The 24,907-nt window shown below is 43.5% G+C and overlaps 1 protein-coding gene across 6 annotated transcripts; it reads right to left on the bottom strand.

Annotated features, from left to right (window-relative positions):
- Positions 1-2: 2 nt before the first annotated feature.
- COPG2 (coatomer protein complex, subunit gamma 2) lies at positions 3-23,684 on the bottom strand. 6 transcript variants are annotated; one of them, XR_775246.1, is made up of 25 exons: positions 23,581-23,684; positions 22,070-22,122; positions 21,241-21,321; positions 20,312-20,383; positions 18,449-18,528; positions 17,524-17,599; positions 17,001-17,093; positions 15,768-15,854; positions 14,554-14,711; positions 13,739-13,872; positions 12,983-13,050; positions 12,172-12,360; positions 11,189-11,284; positions 10,535-10,778; positions 9,207-9,282; positions 7,978-8,081; positions 6,958-7,083; positions 6,174-6,236; positions 5,910-6,049; positions 5,372-5,543; positions 4,323-4,420; positions 3,448-3,586; positions 2,941-3,039; positions 1,663-1,908; positions 3-145 (listed from the first exon to the last, which is right to left on the bottom strand). XR_775246.1 is itself a non-coding variant. In XM_010581056.1 (24 exons), the coding sequence occupies exons 1-24, from the start codon at positions 23,615-23,617 to the stop codon at positions 1,778-1,780; spliced, it is 2,616 nt and encodes an 871-aa protein (XP_010579358.1). In that variant the 5' UTR covers positions 23,618-23,684; the 3' UTR covers positions 1,292-1,777. The 6 variants fall into 6 exon arrangements, 4 of the variants coding, with proteins under 4 accessions (XP_010579358.1, XP_010579360.1, XP_010579362.1 ...); XM_010581056.1 differs by lacking the exon at positions 3-145 and having other exon boundaries at positions 1,292-1,908; XR_775247.1 differs by lacking the exons at positions 3-145; positions 1,663-1,908; positions 2,941-3,039 and having other exon boundaries at positions 3,500-3,586; positions 4,323-4,440.
- Between the last annotated feature and the right edge of the window lie 1,223 nt (positions 23,685-24,907).

Below are 24,907 nucleotides of genomic sequence, written 5' to 3'. Positions count from 1 at the left end.
TGTTTGAGTCAGGCTTTGGGGGCAGGAAGAAACTTCAATTTTTATCTCCAGATCCAACACTTTGCACTAATAAACACCCTCATCCTTGGCTGCCAAACTGCTGCATTGATGCAGTTAAATCCTTTGAGCACCGGAAAAGATTAGCCTGCAGGGAGGCATGGACAAAACTGTCAGCCAAACAGAGTTACAGGACACTGACAGCTCTTCCAGCCCTGCGCTCACCTTGCTTCTTGACCAGCCTATCTCTGTATTTAGAGCCAAGGGGGGCTCAAGGGAGAACAGGGGCACCTGAGGGGAAGCAGAACACCTATGTCAGTCCAAGAGTCCTTACTTGCCTTCATTGCTAGGCTGTGCTGCCTGCCACAGGTAGACGAAACCACTAGCAGCCAAGGGTCAATGCACATATTCCCAAGATGAATGCTGGTCTGCTTTTTGAGTTGTGTGCAAGCAGTTTATATTGTACCCTTCTGCTAAGTGTTTTAATTCTTGGCTAGCTTGTCAGGACTGAAGAATTTAAAATGGAGTTTGCCTAAATACAGCAGGAGAGCAGGATCTGTAATCCCCTGAAGTATAGGCAATGATGCTCTCCACCCATAAAGAGGAATTTAAGCACTGTAATTATGTCTTCAGTAATCTCTTTTTAATGGCCGGTTACCCAAAGACAAGCTCTAACCATCAAGTTTTTACCACATCCCTTGTTTCTCTGATTTTCAGTTCAACAAGCAGAGCTGCTCACTGACACTACACCCCTGGGACTATCTCAGGAGCTTCGCCAAAGCCTGGCTGCAGCACACAGTTCTACCAGGGCAGCCTTGTACCCATTTCACTAGAGCAAGCTCAATATGCAATACTGGCACTAGCAAAAGCCAAGGTGTTCTTCTGAGCAATAGCTATCTATCTGAGCCACAGGGACTTAGGACAAGTGTTTAAATTAGCATTAAAGTAGTATTCCTTCCTTCCTCATCCTGACTTGATAACTAAAGAAACACCAGTTCATCAGCAGAGAGAGGCAGAACTTCTCAAAAGGAAGTCGCTGCAAGGTCCCTCCTTCCCCCTCTTCCCAACTTTTGATATAGGATGTTTCACATCTTTGAGCCCAGGAAAAGGCTGAACTGTTGTTTGGTATTTTCTGACATAAGACTCAGAGAACTGAATATGCCTTGATAGGTGAATTTTAATCTCTCTCTCTGCACATTGATTTTTCTGTGCAGAACAAAGGAGACAATCATTAAGACGTAAATTTGCAGTTTGGCAGACAGTGCAGGTTTTGTGTGGTTTTTAACTGCTTATGTTTGAAATTTAATAGCATCCCTTTAAGAATAAGGGGCTTCTGTTGAGTAAACAGCCATTATGGGCTACTTTTTCTGTAGTGAAGCAGACAGAATTAGAACAAGAAACTTCTATTTTATTAACAGTAATTAATATGAATTCCACCACTTGGACCAGTGTTTATTTTCTGTTAATAAAAATCAGTTTTGACAAAAGTCTGATTCCATTTTCTTACCACCTGCATCTTTTATGTTCCCTGCTCTACTGCAAGTGGCCAGAGATGCAATAAGTTAGACGGGAATGCTGAAGTGACAATGAGGGAAGGGACATGGGAAAGGCTCAGTACCAGCCAGCCACTATTGCCACTACTGTAACATCATACAAAATATTTACCAAATTGAGGAATAAAAACTACATGCAGAAGGACAGACAGGCTGCTTGATATCTGGCAAATAGCCAACTGGTGCTTGCAAAGGAGATTTCCACCACAGTCGATGTGCTGTAACACTCAGCCTACAGAAGCCAGGATGACATCTACTGGCGTTTCTTCCTTGCTCCTAACCGTCACCTGCATGGTCACGCCATCTCCTAGTGCAAGCCTGGACCTTACCAGCACATCACAGCCGCCTCTGTATACACCTGCAGACAAAGGAACATTTGAGAGATTACTGTGAGAGAGGCTCAGTGATCTAGTCCTAACTCAGGAGCCAACAACCTGGTATGCAAGACAGATTCAGTCTATGGCCAGTTGCAGAGAGGGGGGAAATGACCAAAAAAACCCACAAAAAACCCAACAAAACTCCCAAATCGGCCAAGCTCTTGAGGCCAAGACTGAAGGTAACAGATACTGTCCTAGTTAAACACAGTCAGCAAGTGCTGCTGGAGGGCTAGGCTGATTAAAATAGGTAGAAACTAGAAAGTGGGTAGCTGAAGCTCACTTCCAGTTTGAAAAGGCAACACATTGTAGTTCTGCCATGAAGGCACAGTCCATTGGTTCAGTGCCCTTGCTGTTAAGGGAGGAATAGCCCTCCTATGCTTCTGCTAGAGGGCTTGGAAGTAGCACTCCTGGAGGCAATTCAGACTGCAGGATGAGCCACCTCCAGTCCCACTTCAACTTCACTATGCAGACAGACCTGGAGTTACCAATTCTGCCTCTGAAATAAATTGAGATCCGACCCTTCAGTCATATTAAAACAAAACTGCAATGAACAACTGCAACAAAGTTTTGTAGAGCACTTCACTTCCAGGGATTGCACAAAACTGTAAGCCTGGAGCACAGTCACCAAACAAGAAGTTGTGGGTACTGCAGGCCAAATCAGGATGTGTCTTTAGTGACAGGAACTTGAAAACAAGATGGTCCCCCTTCTGAGATAACCTCAGGCAAGGAATTTAGTTAGGTGTCTGCTCTAGAAGTTCTCCATTCAAAGGATTAACTACAATTCCTCTATGTAGAATACCTCCATTCCAGGAGACACAGAACCAAGCCTGAGTACTCCTGCAACAGTGGGCTCCAGGTTAGCAGCAGCTGCATTCAACTTGCTTGTTCACTTCAGCTTTCTACAGAGGAAAAAACCCTTGAAATAAGAGCAGAATCTCCTAACTGATTTTCCTTCATTTTGTAAAAATCTACAGCGACATGGAAACATCAAGTTCAATAGCATGAATACTTACCAGCTAAGTAGAGCGTGTGAGAATTTTTGTTCTCTGGCACTTTATCTGATCTCTCACAGGGCTGCATGCCCAAGAACTTGATGATGTTATTGACAGCTTCTGCATTCAGAGATTGAAGAGGAAAATTACCTCCAGGTTGGTGCCAAGCTTTCTGTGAGAACTTGTTTACAATCAAAGAACATTTTCTAAGCACCCATGTGGCTTAACCATTTCCATTCATTACCTTGGTTGCAGCCCCACCACCACATCTACCTTGCCATGTCCCTTCTGCTGTCTTAACAGTCTAGGAATGCACCCCTCCCTTCAACCAGCCTCAAGCAAGAGAGCACTGCCAAGCTTCCACTCACTATAATCCCAACATTGCAACACAAAGCCTTGTTGCTGGGACATAATGTCACATTGGAAGGCACCAAATTCTCCTCCTACCACACTAAATATATCCCCAGCACGGCAGATTTACTGGGATTACTATGTGGGTCACCAATAAACGAGGAGAGATCATCTCACCGTCAAGGGTTTTAATTGAACTAAGTGCAAAGGTTTCTTCTTTCTCAAAGTCATCTCCCACTTCTTCCCACGCAGCTGCGAAGTTAGGCTTTAAAACCTTCTGAATATGATCAGACACAGTCACCTCCAAATCTTCCAACTGACAGAAAAGCAAGGGAGATTTTCAGCTGGCAGTTACAGAAATGATCCTAATCTTAGAAAGGGAAAGAAAGACAAAGACAGCAGGATTTTGCCAAGACAATTCTGACATGCCTGGCTTTCATTTCAGGAGAAGCACATAATAATAGCATCTAAAAAGCAGAGAGGAAATATAGTGTTTATGGTGGTCATCTGTAAAGCTTAAAAACATTTACACAAAAACATCTGTGAGACTAAAGGAGAGCAGAAAAAGGGGCAATCACTCTGTGAGTCAAAGCCCATTCTAGCCCTTACTGGGCATCTGAGGAGAGACACTTTCTCAGAATCCAGAAGGAGCCTTTACTTCCTCCAAGCCCAAGAGACAGGCACTTTCCTGAGATCTGACTTGTATTTCAGTGATTGGTAACACGAACCCAATAAACAGAAGTGCAAATGCTTGGGATGGAAAGAAAGATTGGGCCACAGTCCTGAAAACAGACAATGGAAGTTATTCCTTCCCTCCTGTCTGTCCCCACAAATCTATCTCCATAGGGCACTAAAGCTAAACTAACTTTTGGCAGAAGCAAAGTTTTGGGGAAGGATCTAAAGTTACAAGCTACAGTATTTTGGAAATGTTGTTTCAGGCAGGCCTGCCATTCTCTCCTACCAGCTTCAGATCTGCAAGGAAACTGTCAATCCAATGGCCATGTGTATTCAGAATTAGTGACAAGGAAAAAAACCCCAGGTCTTGAACTTACCACATATTCATCGTCATAGCCATCTTCTTCTGGCACACCTGTGTTTGGGTCACAGTCTCGAACAGTGAACTTCATTGTGCAACTGAAAGTACAAGCAACTGGGGAGGACAGAAAAAGCCTGTATAGGTTAGTGGTGCAGTTCCTTCTGCTTGAGCCCTCATTTCCCAAAAAGGGACCAGAAAGAATGTACATCAGCTTTGCCCCAGAAGATATAGACATGGCCGTGGCCAAAAGAGGATCTCGGAAGAGGAGCATGCCAGGGCCACAGTGTTACAAACACAGGCCTGCTGACTTGCAGAGCGCTGCAGTGAGATCCAGTCAGCATTAGCTACCAGAAGGAACTCTGCAAGGGTTTCTGACAAGTGGATTATGATCCAAAAATCACAGTTCAGGGAATTCAGACTAGTTCTAATCTTTCCTGGTATTAAAGCAATAACCAAGAACTTCACCCCACTGATGAACTGAGTCATGTTAAACCAACTGCAAATCCAATGGAGTTTCTTTCAGGTGTGAATAGTAAGAAAGGGAAGTTTTATGCTCAAGAAAATATCTCATTCCTACATTTCATAGTTGATTCTAATTCTCTAGAGAGAGGAAAAATTGCATTAGTCAAATATGTAGAGGCCCAAACTACTAATATTTTTCTCCTATTTGCATTTTCCTTTTACTGATTCTGTTCTTGAATGCTACCAACAAACATCCATGTTTTCAAAGGTGCTCCTTTCATTGATTCAAAGTAGTAAATTCCATTTCCTCTAATACCTATCCTCTATTACCTGCATGCTCTCCAATCCTCTAACATCCCATTTTTAATCATCCATTACCACTGATTATTTAAAAAGTGGGTATTTTGTAAAAAGCGTGCATACTGTTTTGCACAAACACAGGTTCTACATAAAAACCAGCACATGTGACACATGAGAAAGAAACAGTGCTAGAATCTCAGTATACACTCGCCAAATCCCACACCGTAAACATTTTATTATGTGTTCTCCAAAAACTTCATTTGAGGGATTTGCAATGCAGAACTACTCCCTCCCAATGGGTACCTGCAGTGGGGTCATCCTGGGGAATCTGGACGAGGGTGTAACACATGCCCGGCTGGTTGTAAGCCAAGCTGGGCGCTGGGATGCAACAGATCACATCGTAAGCGTCCGATGGCTCCATCTGCACAGTGACTCTCTCTAATAGCTGATCATTTAATGTGTTTGTGCAATCAAACTGCAGAAGAATAAATTGAAAGAGACTTGAACACAGAAGAAACATTTCTAATCAAGAATTTTTCCCCAAATCAGCTACAATACTCCACGGCATACAGCAGACACCCTGCATCCTTGATAAAACCTGCTGTTCTCACTGAATGGCTCTTTTCTCCAATTTTACTAGAATTCTTTAACAGATGGGATCATAACCCCCATCCTTTTTTGATCATTGAGGCAAGCAGTACACAGCCTTTTCACTCTACCTAGCAACTCCCTTAAGAGAGAAGCTGTCCTCTCCAGGGCACAGCAACAACACTATTTATGCTACACCCAGTTGAGGGCCAACTCCTATTGCACCCTGGCAAAAGCGTGTAACTTCTCTTACCTGGAAAACAATGTGATTTGTGAACACGTGTTTAATACAACGAACAAAATACTCTGTTTCTGCTTCTGTGAGCTGCACTGGTTCTGAAGACTTGAATAACGGACCCAAGCTCTTAAACTCTGGAATGGCTGCCAGTTGTTCTGTGCAGAAAGTTAAAGAAGATGACAGACACTTAGTGACAGGCTCGTTCATTGCTCCCACCTGACCTGTGGCAATCATCCCAACACTTCAAGTGCTAGAGACCCACTGGTCGATCTCGCATACCTTGGAATATATCCTGACGTGAAGGAGCAACCTTCTCAGGCTTGCTGGTCACTAGGGCAATCTCTGTGAAGAAAAAAGCAAAGACACTGTGCTATCAACTACACCATGCAGGAGTTTTAAGTGCCGTTGTATCTCCACTAAAAATTCCTTAACCTATAGTGTTTCACACATTCTGCTGCAAACCATTGCCAGCCTGGTTCCTCTCACACACACTGAAATATCTTCTGTGAGGCAATATTGGATTGTAAGGAGAGGAGAGGTGTTTAGTAATGATGAAGAAACCACACTTTAGCTCAGAATAGCCAGCAAAAAAAGCTGGAAGAAGGAGGAGAAGGGATTAAAAAAAAACCCCAAAACCAAACAACCTTTTCTTAAAAAGTTATGCAATGTCAAAATGCAAGAATTGTGCAAGAACATGGAAGAAAGCCAGAGCAGTGACTAAGCACTTCTGGAATGTACTTTTTTCAAACATCTATGAACTAATAAATTCTGATTATGTACAAACTCCTCTCTGAGAGCAAGATTAGCAGAATGAATAATGCCATTCTTGCCAACCCATATTCCTTTGGAAGAAGCGCTGTCTTCCTTTACCTGTGAAGATCAGCTAGGCTTGCTTCTGCAAAGCCAGTGACACTGTAACCTGTATGGCATTTGGCTGAGCCACCTCCAGTCTTGGCCTGACCCTACTAGGATGGCAGCCAGTTTACAGACGTGAAGTATCATTACAGCAACCTGAATGCTTATAGCCTGCCTACAGCCTATTTAAATGAAGCCCAAGTGTTACCTGCTTTCTGTTCAAAGACTGGTGCAGTAGCCAGTGGAACTGTTTTCATATCAAAAGGTTTGTCAGAAGGCTCCAATGTATATTGGTGTAGGGCTTTCTCCATCCCAGGAACAGAGACGGTCAAGCCTGCAAAGCAGAAGCACAGACAGAAAAATTCAGTTTTAATAGCAGGAACTGTCACGAGGCCTACAGGCACTAGGATATAGGGCTCACAACTGAACAGTGCGAATTTTGGATTGCCCACTGCACCAAAAGCAGCAAGATGCCAGAGTCTGAAAAACTTCCCTGTGTCTCGGTTACCTTCCTCTTGAGATATAAACAAGGAAGATTATTTAAAGAGCTCTTCTCTGTATCCCGTCCATTGGTTCAGGCTGCAGAGAAAAACTCCTGTGAAGAATCTAGAGTTTACAGCTAGAGAGATACATTTTGGACTTTGGCTAATAAAAAGCTAGTTAAAGCACTTTCATTTCTCAGTAAACACACACACATGCTAAGATACTGGGTAGGATAAAAAAAGACCTGCTCTGAAGAGGACACAGAAAGTTGCCATTCCAGAGGGTACTGCAGTCTAAACAGTTCACTCAAGAAAAGTTCTCTTGCAGTAGTCTTAAATATGTTAAATACTCTGCTTGTGTAAACTTTCAACTACAGACAATAAAACACTTTCATAATCAGTCCTTGCAACAAAATGCGTCACCCTCATTTTGGAATGGAGAAGATGGAGCAAAGGTTAAGAAAATTGTCCCAAGTGAAGGAAGAGGTGATGATAAAAAAAGCCCATCCCATACTCCTGTTCCACTTCCTAGACAATCCTTTTCATATTTTGCTAAATCTACCATTCTCAGTTAGCACAAGTACTTCACAGGAGAATGCTAGGGCCAGAAAAAACACACAGCTCTGTCCTTTCTAGTTATTCTGACCCAAGTTACATTACAGAAAACTACTCTTACATCAAAAAAGCCCACCCATAATACAGAATGTGAAATAACAGCTCAGACTTCTTTCCTTTCTGTCACTGACCATTAAAAATATAGGCAGCATTCAGTGCTATCTGTCTCTGTTGCAGTACATTCAAGTAGAACGTTGCTCTGTCCCGAACTTCGTCATCGCTGTCCATCATGCACCTGTTTTGGGGAACAAGAGGACAGCAGTCAGCCAGCTCAGGACATCATGAGAGCTGAGCTAAAAAACAGCACTGAGAAGATTGGACTTGATACTGCAATGATAGTCTGAGCGCCCTCAATAGATTTTCAAATTATGCAAAAAGAGTGTTCATACAATACAGTAGTTGAAGTTTAACTTGAAGTTTATATGCAGGTGTCACATCAGAAAACTAAGATTAAAGGATATGTGTATGTAAATTGTTAACACCATGCACACTTGCTATATTATACACCCACATTTTATGGCTAATAATTCTGATGGGCACCATGTGGTTGCACTTTTTTTTTTTTTTTACAGCATTCTTTCACAATAGAAAAAGGCAGAAGAAATAGATTACAAAAATAAACATGTTAAAGCTGCTTTCTATTTCAGACTGAAAAAATGTGTGTGTGCTCAAGTATTCACCTAGTTTTTCAATTATAGCAGGTGGTTTATACAGCGAGATTCTCTCTCCCTCCTGGCAACTTCTCTCCCTCCTTGTATTGCTCCAGTGACTTCTTGCAGTTGTAATTCACTTGCACCTACACTGAGGCTGCCTTCTGCCTGAAGCACTTCATAACTTGAATTATTCCTCTCACCACAGAGGTCAGACATGGCATAGGTTTACACTATAGTGCTATACAAATGAAGAACATGACATTCATGGTACAGACAATTTAAGGAGGCTGAATAGTCTTAACAAGAGACACGAACCTGTGAAATGGGAACACCCGAGATCACTACTCAGCCATACAGAAATGTTATTTATAAGTAACATGAAAATATATTTTCTTGCCTCAAGGGAGGCAAAAAATGTACTAAAACACTGGAGATTTATTACCCACTGAAGAGTGTTCTCAGACCAGATTACTATCAGATGTTTTATGACTAATCACATCTTTCATTCATTCGCTTATCTCCAGCAGTGCTATGCTCCCTCCAGCCAGGAAGGAAGGGTGGAAGACAGCCATCTCCCGACTCCTCAACTGGTATGTTGTGACAACCCCAGTGCAAGTTCTGACCTGGTCTGACATTGCTTCTCCTGTGGAGACAGACTGCCCAGCATCACCAACAAGCTTAGCACATGCACAGCCATACCCACTCACCTCTGCAAAAGCACCAAGATGCTCGGAAGAAGATTCTCATTCTGGGCACCAAACTTCGCTAGCGCACTTACAGCAGCTAGAAAAGAAAACAGGGAGATGTCAGAGGTGCCCAAGCTATATGCAAACAAATTCTCATGGTGCATACTGTTGTCCTGAAGTTCCAATTTACACAGGTTTTCTCTTCCACATCATAAACTTCTCAGTGTTATGGAAAGACTAAACTATTTCCATATTTTCAAACAGAAATAGTTTCATGTCAGGGAATAACAGAACAAGACCAGCTTAACAGCCCTGCAACTCTGTTCTCGGAGAACTCTTTATCGGATAACGTTACTTCAAGCTCCATGGCTTATTCCCGTTGTTGCCCCCTCTGCCATTAGCTGTAGCTCACAACCCCAGATAAATCTGTTTTTCACACACAGGGGTGACATGCATCCAGTGGTGACCAGGGCCAGACTGCATCCAGTGACTTTGCAAGGAGCTGAAACCCCTCAGCAGCCACTTAGAGCTGCCTCTCCAAATTAATCTAATTTCAGCACAGCATCAGCTTGAAGAAATTCCACATGTAGGAAGAAGAGAAAGCTCTATAAGGAAGTACAAGCTTTATGCCCTTGGTGCTTAAAAAAGAACCCATATTTTTAAAACAACAAAGTTTCTAGACATTGTACACTCTGTGGGGGATGCTCTTCATGTGCTCCCAGGTCACAGTTAGGAAAACTGTGTCCAAAAGAGCTGTCACGAAAAGTTAAATGCAATCTGGACCATACTGTATTTGTGAGTTCCTTCTCCTTCCTCTCTCCCAGCAGTACTTCCTCTTCTAACACAAAAGAGATCAAGCCGATGCTGATATCACTCCAATGCCAAGTCCCAAGTATGAAAATAGGCTGAACACTCTAAAGAGTTTGTTGTAAAGGCTCTGCAGGAAGGAAATATCAGTCTGCAACACGCTTCCAAGGAGGAATCCTTATGTTGTGAGAGAGATTTCCACAGAGACAATAGTCTATAGTAGACAATTATGGGAACTAACAGCATCCTCTCCTCATGTATTACCTCTCGACTTCTAGGAGGCATTCAAAGAAGGGACTAGAAAGCTAATATATTGCTTATGTTCTGTGAAGCAGAAGGACCAAGTGCTGATGCTAAGATGATATGAGGAGTTTAAACACACTACAGGATAAAAATCACCTTCACAGCTGACGCATAGAAGGGCTAGATCTTTGCAGTGCCTGTGGAGTAACCATTGCCTCCCACGCCCAAACCCAGTTTCAGCTCTGAGATTTCCAGCAGAGCTCAGACATGAAACCATCAAGCATGTGAGCTGAACTTACCGGCCCTCACAGCCTCGTTCTCCAGCACCACCCTGTTGAATATGAAGCGGATGTACTTGGATGGGGATGGAGTTCTCGGCCCCTCTTTTCCCAGCAGGTGCAGGATCTTTGTGGCTAGGACAGTATGTTCGCAGTCTTCAATGAACTCGCAGAGGTGAGCCAAGCCCGATTCCTTACTCTCAGGATTCTCCTCAATGATGCTGATTATACAGTCCACAATGGCTCGCTTGTACTCAAAGCCACCCTGGGAAAGGAAAATCAAGGATACTGACCCGGCAGGCGGAGCTCAGTCCACAGCGCTGCTCAGTTCCCCTCACGCTTCAATTAATTCTTTCCATTGAGAAAAACAAGCATTTGTACATAAAGAGAAAAGAGAAGGGGTGCTGGATGACCTAACAGGGTCTTTCCAGTCCCCTCTGACCCATATAGGCACATCATCTGAGCATCTCTTCAGAATCAGTTTTTGATGTACCAGCTCTAAGCACATTCATAAGCACATTTCAGGCAGGTCCAACCCATGAGATCAGCAAGGTCTTGCTAATCAGTCAGGCCCCATCATTGCTGTGTACACACTGATGTTAGACAGAAGAGACCCTTCATACCATTTATCAGAGCTACCTGCCAATTACTACACAAAGAAAGTTTCACACATACATCATCCCTGAGCATATTGGAGAGGAAGGTCATCATGACGCTGTGTTTCCGAGGGTATTTCTGGCACAAAGCACTGATAGCCTGTACTACCACTACCTGCAAAATAACAGAGAAGGACGTTAGTCATGTGCATTTATTTTTCCATGAAAAAATACAGGCTTCTTACTATCTCAAGTTGTCAACTTGATAGATTAAATTCATGTATCAGAGGATAAAATCAGGTGGCGGACTCTCAGCACGAGTGTGTTAACAACCTTGCGCTAGCATGCTGCAAGACCTGGCTCTGCTAGAAGGACTGTAATTTATGACAGACTACATTAATTCAAAGGCTTCCCCCCCTTCCTCTGCCCTGTGACTATCCTGACCTAATTCTAACTTAACTAGTTACATTCTGTCATTAAAACTCTTTGCAATTTTAAGCTTGTCTAATATGTATTTCCTTTTCTCATAAAAACAAGAACTTAAGACCACTATACACTAGCAGACATTGACTTTGTAGAGACATGCTATGCTCCTTAAGGTAACTCTAGGGTGTAAAAGGGACAGGTACCAGTGACCTACCATCCTTAACCAAGTTACTACCTGAGTTCATAGTGACTAAACTTGACAAATTAGATAGAAATTTACAGTTCGTGCTGTTTCCTAACTATGTATCAGACTGAAGTGATACAGACTCAATCAAAACAGTTAAAATCCCTCTTCCTCTCCAAAGAGGAAACCAGAAGGCAGTACAAGGTTTTGCAGGATATTGCACAGGAGCCAGGAATCCACCAAACGACATTTATCCTTTCTTGGAGTGGTGGGAGGAGATGACACGGTCTATTTAAGTTGGAAATCAGAGGACTCCACCTTCTGAATTTCAAGCTGGCTTTGCTCTATCAGACTATAGTCACTGAAGGATTAACAAATGGGAAAAGCTTCATAATAACAAGAATGGGAGAAAAACCTGCAGCTGGACAGAGCAGAGGCCTCCAATGCCACACCTTAAACTCATCTGATATTTCTGACACGAAGGAAGAGATCTGTTTCATGAGCCTGTCTACACTGCTCTCACTGCCTGTCTTCAGCAGGGTGGTGATGGCAAGGGTAGCGATACTACGATTGGAGTCAGTGATGAGGTTTTCCAGATCCAGGTTGCAGGCAGTGACTGCAGATGGATGCTTCATGGCCACCTGTAAAGGAAAAGATTCCAAAATTATATGGGGGCAATAACATCCTACAATTCAAAGCTTTCGGTGGGGCAAAGATTAAATCTTCCCCTGCTCCCCCAAGTACTGCTCTGTTCTGTAAGGACTGCAACTAAACCTATATCACACGACTGCTGGCAGGATGCAATCAAAGCTCAAGTTCTTTTGTCTCAGCACTTCAAATGAACTCCTCTAACTGTAAGTTACAGCTCATGGGTTTGACAGTCACAAACTGCTTCTGTTGCAGCGTGCAGCTTTGAAATCAGGATGTTATTTCCTTCACACACATCCTATTCACACTTTTAGCAGTATTAAATATCTGGGACTCTGCTTCCTTACAGCTGAAAGCTTACAAGTTATCCAACTACAGCTTGTTATAGCCCTGTGGTCCAGAAATGAGCAAACATAGCTTGAGTGCAGAAAAGATTTCTGTCACACCAGAAGATTTGGAATGGAAAAGCCAATTCCCCAGCATGAAGTATTTCCAAATACAATAATCGTAAGAGCAGTCACTCTACATTAAGTAACACACCATTAGGCACTGAAGTCTAGCTTCCTCTGATGCTCAGAGATTTATGCTTGTTTAGAAGGTTTTGGAAGCACTCACTTTATTAAGGGTCCGTACAGCTGCATATCTCAAGACAGGTTTGGGAGAACTACAGAAAAGCTGCAGCACTGAAAATAAAGAAAATATATAATGAAGAGGAGTAACTCAAAACAAAATGTTACAGAGTAGAGACTGTTTAACAAAAACCAGCTCCCAGTACTGCAGCTCTAGGCACCTGTAATGTCTGAGGAGCAGAAGGTGAGAGCCCTCATGACCACACCAGATGAGGAAAAGGAAACTGCCTTGTGCCAGCACTTTGGTATTGAGAGGTGCAAATAGTTTAGTCAGAATTCACCACAGCAGAAAACCAGATATGGTCTCTTTCAAAGAAAGGGAATAGAGAGGAAAGTCTAATGTGTCCACATTCAACTGTGTGCTGCTAAATATTCATGCAGCTCTATGCATAATTTATCACTAGCTTCACAAGCAAGTTAAAAATAACCTCCCGTTGTTCATCTTGTATCAATATAGGTGGGTTGCATAGTTTTCTGTGGCACATCTATGCTATCAAGTTCTCCTCTACCTTCCCTTCCACCCCAACTTCCTGCAGCCACCTCTAGTGCCCATTCTCTAAAGCCCTGGATGAAATGGGGAAATGGGATCAATGTGCTGGGGATCCAAAAGCCCTCTAACCTGGGGACAATCAGAAAATTCAGGTTTTGAGTCCAGTATTTTAGTTATGCTGTATTGTCTCTGACATGTTTTTCCACCCTTTCTTTGAGCTGCATCAATGGCACAAAGGACTCTATGACCAACCTGAAACAGCCGGTGCCAGCTCCCTGGCTGTGCAGTTTGGGAGATGGATGATTGCAGAAGCAGCTTCGTAAATAACCATTTCATGCTTATTCCGCAGACAGCTCTCAATGAAGTCAAACAGTGGACTTTCATGGCTACAAACAGAGACGTTTCACAGCTTGATGCTGAATTATGTACAAACCACTAACACTGCATTTCTGAGAACTTGACAGAAAGCACAGCTAATGCACTGACTTTCCTGTTTCCTACACCACCATATTGCTCAACTCATACTTGAGCTCTAAACTTGCTATTTACTGTTATTCTAGTTGTCTTTATGTTATCTTCTTCAAGGTAGAAATGCTGCATTTTAGAAATAAATACTTTACTATTAACAAAAATTCCCACTGATAGAAGAATTTCATCACGAGGTGAGTTTCTCAGATAACTATACCCTCCTCTGCTAGTATGAGAGATCACAATAGGAAAGATCCTTTTGTTTATATCCCCACAATACAGGCAGAACCTTATTGCATTTGAAATGCATCTAACTAGACAAAGTACAAAACCTCTCCAGAGATCATTCTGCAGTTTTAATCCTACTCTCAGCTAAGTTTTGGTGGTGTGGCACCAAAAAAATCCAAACCCCACCACACAACTGCCATGCGTACCACCACTCAGTTCAGTCTAGCATTCTGCTTCTACCTGTATTTTACTTTTAACACTAGTTCTGGGTGTAGATTTCCATAAACTTTAAAAACAAACAACTTTCCTAGCTACCATTTACCTCAAACTATAATTCTTTTTTTGTAATCCACATGCTGCCTCTTACTTACCCCTCATCAGATTCCTTCAAGAGTTTGCTTGCAATTCGGATCAGCATGCAGTACGCAAACTGGGATTTCAGTCCAGATTTAGTGAACTTATTCAGCATCTTGGAAACCGCAAGGCGATCATTTTTTCTAAGGTGATAGAGCAGCCCCAAAGCATGATACTAGGAAATCAGAAATAGATGTGTGGGTATTGAATACACACTGCAGTTGGAAAAGCCAGACTGTAAGACATAAGAGGGCTAATAATCACTGTTTCCTAGCAGAAACACCTAACCTCAAATGATGCGAGTTTCCTAAGTTACAAAGATCTGCAGTATTTCCTTCCCCTTCCTGTCCACCATAAGACAGCCTCAACATATTTCTGAAGATCAAAAAGAGCCATGAAGTTAGTTTACTCCCTTTTCTCCCCATTAAATGTCAGAACTTCAAAGGCTTCAGCTCACTAAATTATGCTGCACAATAACACTTGCATTTCTAGTACACTCGACATCCAGGATATCCCAAGGCCTTTAAATGATAGCTAACCTTACAAAAATCCTCGAGACATTTACGGTGAAAGTACAAAGCGACATTTCTAGTTGCTTGCCAAGTTGTTTTGGGTTTTTTTGCCATAAGACTGATTCACAGTAAGGCTTAATGAAGCTGCTAACTGGGCAAGAACAAAGCTGATTTTGCAGACTTGTTTCTCATCGTTAGTCTGTAACACTGACTGAACATACAGAATACTTTCATTTCCACAGCTGTTTGGAGTATTTGTGCAAAGATTTTGCTAATGTGGATATCTTACTGATATTTGGGCTAATCCCTGTAGCAATTGGCAAATTTTCTGAAGGCCAAGACAAGAGATGCTGGTGTTCTGGGAGGCAGCAAGATCATTTCTTAAGCTTTTTGAAAACTCAGATTCCAAGCCCTTCTACAACAACTACTGAAACAATCAGCAGCATCCCAGCGATCAGAAGGTTAGCAGGGTAAGGGCAGAGGACTGCACTAAAGAGCCAGCTTTTAATTAAGAATCTTGCATTGGGATCATGGAGATACTCATGATTTTTTTGAAACAGTCCAGTTGTTTCCCTCAAGTCACAATTCTTGTTTTTAAAAGAATAAGAGAAAAAGGAAAACCAGTTACTTTTTCTAAGGTTATCTTAAGAACTCACAGAGTACCATTAAAACCCTGTAGTGTGTTTAGAGCTTCCTGGGGCAACTGCCTTCAGACATACCTGCACCATGATGTTGTCACTAGAAGCTGCTTCTTGAGCTTCGTTGATCCACCGTTTGACTACGTCGTAACTGATCTTCATCATATGCTGGAAGAAGCCACAAATTGAGACTGCAGACAAACTAACATTAGAAGCACAGTGAAGTACCACGAGCCTTGTTTTCAGCTTTTAAGTTTAAAGACTTCAAGTCAATCTAATGCTTTGCTGCATACTACAAGTAACAAAGATTAACTCCCAAATACATAGTTTGTATGGACGCACTTGTTTCAATAAAGATAAAAGTAACTTGGAGAGTTTTTATTTATGTTTAAACAGGACAGAAGACAATACTAGGACAATTCACCTGCCTACAGTTAGTCCAGCAGTAAGACTGCAGTTGTCAGTATTAATACAGCTTTGTTTTTGTTTGCACCCTCAGAGTCCTAACACAGGCTCTACTTCACCGCATCAGCTGGACCTCTTACCTCCTGCTCTGTCTTCTTGATTTACCAATGCAGCCAGTCTCTTTATCTTATGCACCTATATACCACTGTTTTTCTTACATCTCAGTCTGACTACCATGCTTTTGCTTGTATTCTCCTCTTTAATAAAAGTATTAACCTAATTAGATCTCTTCCAGCCTTTTCTCATAAACAAGGGAGAAAAAACCAGCAAACTTCTTCATCTTGCCCTCCTACTACGTATTAGCAAAAATAACCTTGAATTGCAGTCTTATCAGAGCAGCAATTTCATGGACTTGTTTTTTTGCAGAGCACAAAGCAGACTGCTTCATTACTTGTTACAGAACTCATATGCTCTTTCACAGTCATCAATGTTAGTTCTTGTTATTTCTACTTACTCTCACCAAATTGATAAGCACTTTCACAGTCATCAGTGTGCTTGACTTTTCAAAACAGACAAGGCCCCTCCCCAGAGAAATTAATGTTCTACACTAACTGCATAGTGAGATGACTGAGCACTTTGCACTTAAAGTTATTGCAACTGATGTAGCCTACAGCAAGAAAACGTTAAGGAAGGAGTTTGAGAAGACAGAGTCTGCTTGAGACAAAGGAAACTCCATTGCTACTATTTTTTGCTTATTTTCCAGTGAGGCAATGAAGAAGAGTCATCTTAAAGGAAAAGGAGATGAAGAAAGGACAAAACAAAGGCCAGGCAGAGCTACAAATGCAGCAAACTAGCCTTCCCAGCCACAACACACTGAACAAATTTACAATAATCTACTACTTTACTTACTAAGGAAGACACCAGTGCAGAACTAGACACACTTGGGACTTTGTCCACAATGGCTTGCTTCATGTATCTCTCAATGGCTTGTAACATCGTACCCTATGAAAGGGAAAAAGAAAAGTGTTGATACTTTGGAAGCAGAGCATAAAAGCAGTATAAGACAAAACATACGCACAGCATATTCAAAAGGCCCTCAGAAAAAATCTTGAGGTAATTCTGAAAATGCGTAGTTCTGCAAGGGAGACATGAGTACCAGCTGCCCAGTCCTGAAGGTTCAGTGACATGATCAAAGTCTACAGCAAAGCAATCTCAGATCAGACACTAGAGCTCCAAAGTTCCTGCTTTCTAACTCCATGTTTACAGTGCTACAGCTCCACAGAGTTCCTCACATCTGCAGAGGTTTCGGAGTAGTCCTCCCTAAAGCAGCAGTTCCATTACTATTATAAGAATACATCCTGCAAGAGAGTAGTTTTTCTATTTTAAATACACTCATCACCTCTCCCACAACAGTGATGCGATTTGTACTTACATCAGTGATCCTGCAGAGCGCTCTGATGGCTGGGCCTCGGTATACGTCTTCCTTCCCCGTCATGTCTTTGGTCAAACTAAAATGATCAAAGACACCCTGTTAAGACTTCTTTAATATCTCCATGCCTTGGCCCTTTTGTGACATTCACCTCATCACATTTAGCTGTTCTTCCAGCTGTTACCACGTAACTGCTAAGTTCTAGTATTGGCTAGAAACAACTTCTTAATAATTACCTATTTGAAAATTATTAACATCAGATTCTGTGAAAATACAGAACATTACAAAATGCATAGTCCAAAATACTGCTTTGCCATAGGCCTGGTTTATTTAGCTCAGCCATTCTCCTCCTTGGTGGTGGTGGTCTTTCTACCACATGAAATTTTGATTTAGATAATAGCAAAGTTTAGTTTGCTGAACAGCTTTAAAAAAAAAATAGAATAAAACAATTGCTTAGCACATGCCACAGATCCAATTTTTGCTCTTGCAACAACTGTAATGTCTATTCTGTAGTCAAAAAAATTGATAGTTCTGTTGGCAGACTGAACTGAGCTTTGCTCTGCTTTTTCCCAACTGCTCTGACAGCAAAATGAAACAGCAGTCACAGCCTAAGTTTTCACAAAATCATCAAGGACCAATAATTTAAAAAACCAAAAAAACCCAAAACCCAACAACAAAACAAAGTAGCAACTGATGGATAAACTCTAGGCAAGCCTCTTGCTTTTTTAGAAGAGCATAACAACACAGTAGGAAGAAATTAACATTGCATATGGTGACACGTACTCTGTACCATGGAACAACTTGTTTTCCCTTGCTCTATACTTTATAAAGCATAATTACAGAAAATCATAGCAGCTAAAATAAAGACATTAAGATGCAGCTACTTGTTTCAGAGCTCTGATACTATGTTTTCTGTAGGTTCTACTACCTGCTTGTGACAATGATGACGTCCTCAGAAATATTGGCCATCTCTTTGATAGTAAGGTAACACATTCTTCTAAGGGTTTGCTGTGAAAGTGTATTGCAGAAAACCATTAAACCCAATGGCAATTATGAATTAACACCTCCTAGAAGTTTTAAAGGTTAAATAAACTTAAAAGTTAAATAAACTTTTAAATAGAATCATAGAATCACTTAGGTTGGGAAAGACCTTTAAGATCACTGAGTCCAACCATTAACCTAGCACTGCCAAGTCCCACTGACCCGTGTCCCTGAGCACCCCATCTACACATCTTTTAAATACCCCAGGGATGGTGACTCCACCACTTCCCTGGGCAGCCTGTTCCAATGCTTTACAACCCTTTCGGTGAAGAAATTTTTCCTAATATCTAATCTAAACCTTCCCTGGCACAACTTGAGGCTCTTTCCTCTCATCCTGTCACTTGTTACTTGGGAGAAGAGACCAACCCCCACCTGGCTACACCCTCCTTTCAGGTAGTTGTAGAGAGCAATAAGTCTCCCCTCAGCCTCCTTTTCTCCAGGCTAAACAACCCCAGTTCCTCAGCCGCTCCTCATAAGACTTGTGCTCTAGACCCTCCACCGGCTTCATTGCCCTTCTCTGGACACGCTCCAGCACCTCAAGATCTTTCTTGTCGTGAGGGGCCCAAAACTGAACACAGGACTCGAGGTGCGGCCTCACCAGTGCCAAGTACAGAGGGACGATCCCTGCCCTGCTCCTGCTGGCCACACTATTTCTGACACAAGCCAGGATGCCGTTGGCCTTCTTGGCCACCTGGGCACACCGCTGGCTCACATTCAGCTGGCTGTCGACCGGCACCCCCAGGTCCTTTTCCACCGGGCAGCTTTCCAGCCACTCTTCCCCAAGCCTGTAGTGCTGCACGGGGCTGTTGTGACCCAAGGACAGGACCCGGCACTTGGCCTTGTTGAACCTCATACAGCTGACCTCGGGCCATCGATCCAGCCTACCCTCCAGCAGGTCAACGCTCCCGCCCAACTTGGTGTCATCTGCAAACTTACTGAGGGTGCACTCAATCCCCTCATCCAGATAGGGGATAGAACAAATAGAATACCCTCCAGATAGTCCCTCCAAACTGAACACCATCCAAACAGAACACCCTCTTCCCCACTTCTATACAAAGCTAGAAGCACACAAGCAAAACCATGTTTGATAATAGGGCAACAGCCTTACTGCCCATTATTGAACAAACCAGGAGAAGAGTAAGATATATCTCTAAAAACCTGAAGTGCCAGTTAATTTTTAACAAAAATTAATAAGACCCATCACATGAAGCATACTTCTCTGTGTTCTTACACTCTCTGCAAAAGAAATGAGAGAAGGACTTTATGCTGGACAAAGTCCAAACTCTAATCCAGCATTTTTAGGATGTTATCCCTTGGCTCCATGCTGATTAATGAATATAGCAAGTTGTTCTAGGGAATAGCAATATTTGATCTACTGGCAACTTTTAAATTCTATTTTGAGTTAAGCAGATGGGGATTATCTGCAAGTGTAAGAAACAATCATAAAATTATACCGATTTGTATATTTAGGCTTTCTGTCATTATTGACATTCTTTACAACGTAATTCAACTCAGGAAAAAAAAAATCACTCCACCACCAAAACCAACCTGCAAATGTAACCGTATGTTATTATCCAGTCATTTGTTTCCAAACCACGAATTGCCTTCAGCAAGTACTTTGCATGCAGAGCTTGTTCTCTGAAGTACTTGCCTCGCCTTCCTCCCACATCCCAACATCCAACTGTTTTGTAATTACTGCAAATCCAGACAAAACCAGGGAGGCAGCAAGTGGTAAGCACTAGGTACTTACATCATTAGATTGAAATAATCTGGTCATTGCAAAAAAAGCTTCCGTGGCTTCAGTGGTTCCAAAGTGCTCACCCTGAAAATTGCATACAAGAAGTGAGAGAAAAAACACGATCATTATTCAGCTGCCTCCACCTTTCAGCCTCCACTTATAATACCTACTCACATACGAAGAATCTTTTCTTTGAAGACTTTTTCTCGTATGAGAAACAGTCCCTCCCTCACGTTCTGCTTCCTGGGGAGTACATGCCAAGTTTACCACTATTATCTACTTGATTTCAATATAAATGCCATCCACAATGTCAAGTAACCATTGTTCCCCCTTTTGACATCAGTGTGTCAGCAGTTGTTTTTATGTCATGCTTGTTCACCAGAAGGATCCCCTTGCTTAAAAGGGATCTAATTAAATATGACTGGTGCCAATTAAGTCTGAACAGCATAGGTCCCTCCTAACTGATCGTAACTCTATGTTAAATACTGCCTGACATGCAGGAAACCTGATCTATATGGATACCTAAAGAAAATCTCCTTCCTTTTCATGTTTCCAATTTCTCCCCCTCAAAAAAGACACCTACCACTTCATCACTTCCTGGCCTATGTTCTTACCTCACCTCAGTTGTTCCTACTTTAGCTGGGCAAACACAAGTGGCTCTTTAATTGCACAGTGCTGCGGTGATCACAGACCAACCAGCAGCTCTCACTTGGCACTCAGGAAAAAAAAGTCTTAAAAGCTTCAATAACACATATCAGTGACCTTAGCGGCACAGTCGGAGGGGAGAACATAATACTACAGCATAAACAGTCCATTTCTGATCTCCTTAAAAGCTGCCTCCCAAGTCTGACAGGAAGAGGTATAAAACTATTTTCACAATGAAAGCTATCAAAAATTACCCTCAGGAATATTCATTCTGGCTGGGCAGGAATTACGGTTACCTGGTTCAGCAAGTAAAGAATCTTGGTAAGGATGTGCAGGCATCTTCGTGGATTTATAGGGGTCTCATTAAAGATACGTGCCTACAAACATAGCATAAATACTGTATTACAGTGTAATCCGACATAATAATTTCTCTTCCACCATAAAAAGTAAAGCAATTTGTTTTCAACCAAGTACTGTGTAACTTTTTTCATTCTAAAAATGTGTCCCAGAGAGCATATTCCTGTCATTCAGTTCATGCATGTTTAGTTTGCTGGATGGGCAGCAATATGAACAAAGGACGACTTGGTTTACCATCTGGAACTAGCAAAAATACTTTAAAATAAAAGCATAACAAAATTCTTTCCATAGCATCTGTAGCCCAACCACTACTTAGCACTAGTCTGTAGGAACACAAAATTGAAATTATTAAGTTCCTACTTATAGCTCTTTGCACCCACCAAAATTCCCCATTATTTAACCACATGTTCACCTCACCACTTGCAATCATTCTTGGAGTACACAAAGAGAAGCAGGAAAACCCATTATTACACAGTACGCTGAATGAACATAGGAAAACAGGCAGGCCAACTCTTCAGAAAGCACACCCTAAGATTCCGCATGTCCACATGGAAGGCAGAAGCCACATGTAATCTAATTACCATACATAAACCCCTCACAGAGTAACTTCACGAGCACTTAATTTACATATCCTGTGATTTTAAATTAACTGTTTGAACTTAGGCATTCACATTTCCCAAGAGTTGGTACTGTAAAACCTCCTTAAGCTGCTAACATTTACTGAAAAAAAAAAAAAGTTAAACAGTATTATACTATGATTATTCGTACCTCCTGAAGCACAGCACTCTTCTCCAAATGCTGGAAAGGATTAGAGCCACTACCTGAGGAACAAAAGAGCCCTCTCAGTTAAGGAAATGCATTCTTCACAAAAACCAACAGAACTGAACATGCAGGAACAGCCCCTAAACTTTACAAAACCACCTCAATGCTACGGTGACACTCCTCTTGGAATAACTGATGCGCTCCATCAAGAGCTTTGAATCACCTTCTTAAGTTGTGTATTCAGAATTACAGAAAAAAAAAGGGGGGAGGCACTTTCAATACAGCTAGAAGGTGAGGAAGAAGACAAGTGTTTACTAGTAAATTTGCCTTATATACTTCCTTTACATAAAGCTATTTACTCTTTTTTTTTTTTTCTTCTCCCAGTCTCCTATTTTTATTCCTTTAGGCACAGAACACAATGAACACATCAGGGAAGAGCTGCTGCTGAGGATCTGAAATAGGAATCTATCGGTCAATGCACCGCTAAAATGGGCTACTTGGCAAACCCCAAATACAGTCTGGCTGCTGCACATCACAAAATCGTTAACACGCTAGACTATCTCCATACTGTAACTTCTCAGTCTTTTAACAGCCCAGACCCAGCCGTTGAGAGTAATCAATTTCTTGGAGATGACACTTCTCTGTCAGCAGCATACAGAGGAGACCAGCCTTCTAATCCACATTCACAGTGAAACCGCCTCTCAGGGCTCCCGTTACAGACACATAAATCCCTCCAAACCCTCACTACTGCTTCTGACCCTTTTCCTCCAGCAATAATTTTTCATTTTCGGCTCATTTATTCTTCAGTTCTCACATCCCAAGCAGAAGGAAACTGAGAATGAAACGAAACTCAGCCCAGCCGGGCACATCTTGTGGCTCAGAAGACCTCCAAGCAGCAGCAAGAGAAAATCCAAGACGGCATCGGCTACTGCAGGCAACCTGAACTTAATTTCCAGACAATTTTGTGGAGCGAAAACCTGCAGGTGATGGCTTCATTCACCACCTCTATACCTAATGTGATGGGGATTATTCCCGCCCGCCGGGTACATGCACACAACCGCTCCTGACACAGTCCCAAACACAAGGGACGGCTGCTGCCCCGCTACGGGGCAGAGAAGCAGACCCCGATCGAGCCCTGCAAGCGCCGTTCCTCCTCACCAAGGCAAGGGCGGGAAGAGAACGCCAGCTGCAGCCCGCAGGGTTGCGGGGAACCGGTTCCCTCCGAGCGTGGCCTCAGGGGACCGGGGCGGGCCCTGCAACCCGCAGGCCATCCTGAAGGGCCGGGAGAGGCTCCGAGGGAGGCCAGGGCACCAGGAAGCAGGTGGGAGCCTCCTTCCTCAGCGGCCGTTACGCCCCCCTCACCTCAGCGGCCATTACTCCCTCCCTCACCTCAGCGGCCGTTACAGGCCGCGGCGCGCACTGGGCGCCTAACGATCCCTCCCCTCAGGGCCGTGCCGCCATGCCCGCCCCTGAGCCCGCCCCCCCAGCTCCCTCCGCCCCGCCGCTCAGCCCCGTACCGGACTCTTCGTCCTTCTTGTCAAACTTCTTAATCATGTCGCCGCCGGTCGCCCCCCTCCCTTCGAGCCGCACCGCCGCGGGAGCTCCCGCCGGAAGACCCGCCTCCCCGCCTCAATGCCTGGCATCTGATTGAGCCGCGGCGCTGCCACTCAACTCCCTTACAGCCTTAGGGCCGCTGGGGGAGCCTTCCGTCTCTCCGAGCCACGCCCCCTCCCCTGCTGCTAGGGGGGCGGGGCCAAGCCGGGTCGGGGGCGTGTCTTAAAGGAGCCGCGCCGCCATTTTGTAGGGGTTGCTTAGCCTCGACTGACAGACTGACAGACTGACTGACAGGCCCATCTGAGCCCCTTGGCAAAAAGACAAACGCACATTTCAGCCACCAGCTCCCCTCAGAAGGGGGAGGCGAGGTGCCTTTGCCCAAACGCTGAGGTATTTCGGCAGCAACGGCAGCACCTTGCTGCTTCCCTTGTCCCCCTTCTAAAAATAAAAACGCTAAAAAGGAGCTGTCTTAAGTTATTTGCACCTTGACCAGGTCTGTTATGAAACGACACCCTTGTCTCTAAATTGGAGAGACATGGATTTGATGGATGGAACACTTGGTGGATAAGGAATTGGCTGGATGGTCACACTCAAAGAGTTGCGGTCAACGGCTCGATGTCTAAGTGGAGAGCAGTAATGAGTGGGGTTCCTCAGGGGTCGGTACTGGGACCGGCGCTGTGTAACATCTTTTTTGGCGACATGGACAGTGGGATTGAGCGCACCCTCAGCAAGTCTGCCGACCACACCAAGCTGTGTGGTGCGGTCGACACGCTGGAGGGAAGGGATGTCATCCAGAGGGACCTCGACAGGCTTGAGAGGTGGGACTGTGCGAACCTCCTGAAGTTCAACAAGGCCAAGTGCAAGGTCCTGCACATGGGTCGGGGCAATCCCAAGCACAGATACACGCTGGTCAGAGAATGGATTGAGAGCAGCCCTGTGGGGAAGGACTTGGGGATGTTGGTTGATGAGAAGCTCATCATGACCCGGCAATGTGCGCTCGCAGCCCAGAAACCCAACCGTACCCTGGGCTGCATCAAAAGCAGCGTGACCAGCGGGTCGAGGGAGGGGATTCTGCCCCTCTGCTCCGCTCTGGTGAGACCCCACCTGCAGTCCTGCGTCCAGCTCTGGGGTCCTCAGCATGGGAGAGACATGGACCTGCTGGAGCGAGTCCAGAGGAGGGCCACGAAGATGATCAGGGGGCTGGAGCATCTCTCCTATGAGGACAGGCTGAGAGAGTTGGGGTTGTTCAGCCTGGAGAAGAGAAGGCTCCGGGGAGACCTTACAGCAGCC

This window comes from Haliaeetus leucocephalus, unplaced genomic scaffold (assembly GCF_000737465.1).
Source record: "Haliaeetus leucocephalus isolate CR32 unplaced genomic scaffold, Haliaeetus_leucocephalus-4.0 Scaffold751, whole genome shotgun sequence".
Lineage (NCBI taxonomy): Eukaryota > Metazoa > Chordata > Aves > Accipitriformes > Accipitridae > Haliaeetus > Haliaeetus leucocephalus.
Note: the sequence above shows the minus strand (reverse complement) of the source record. Positions and strands in the feature narration are given on the sequence as shown.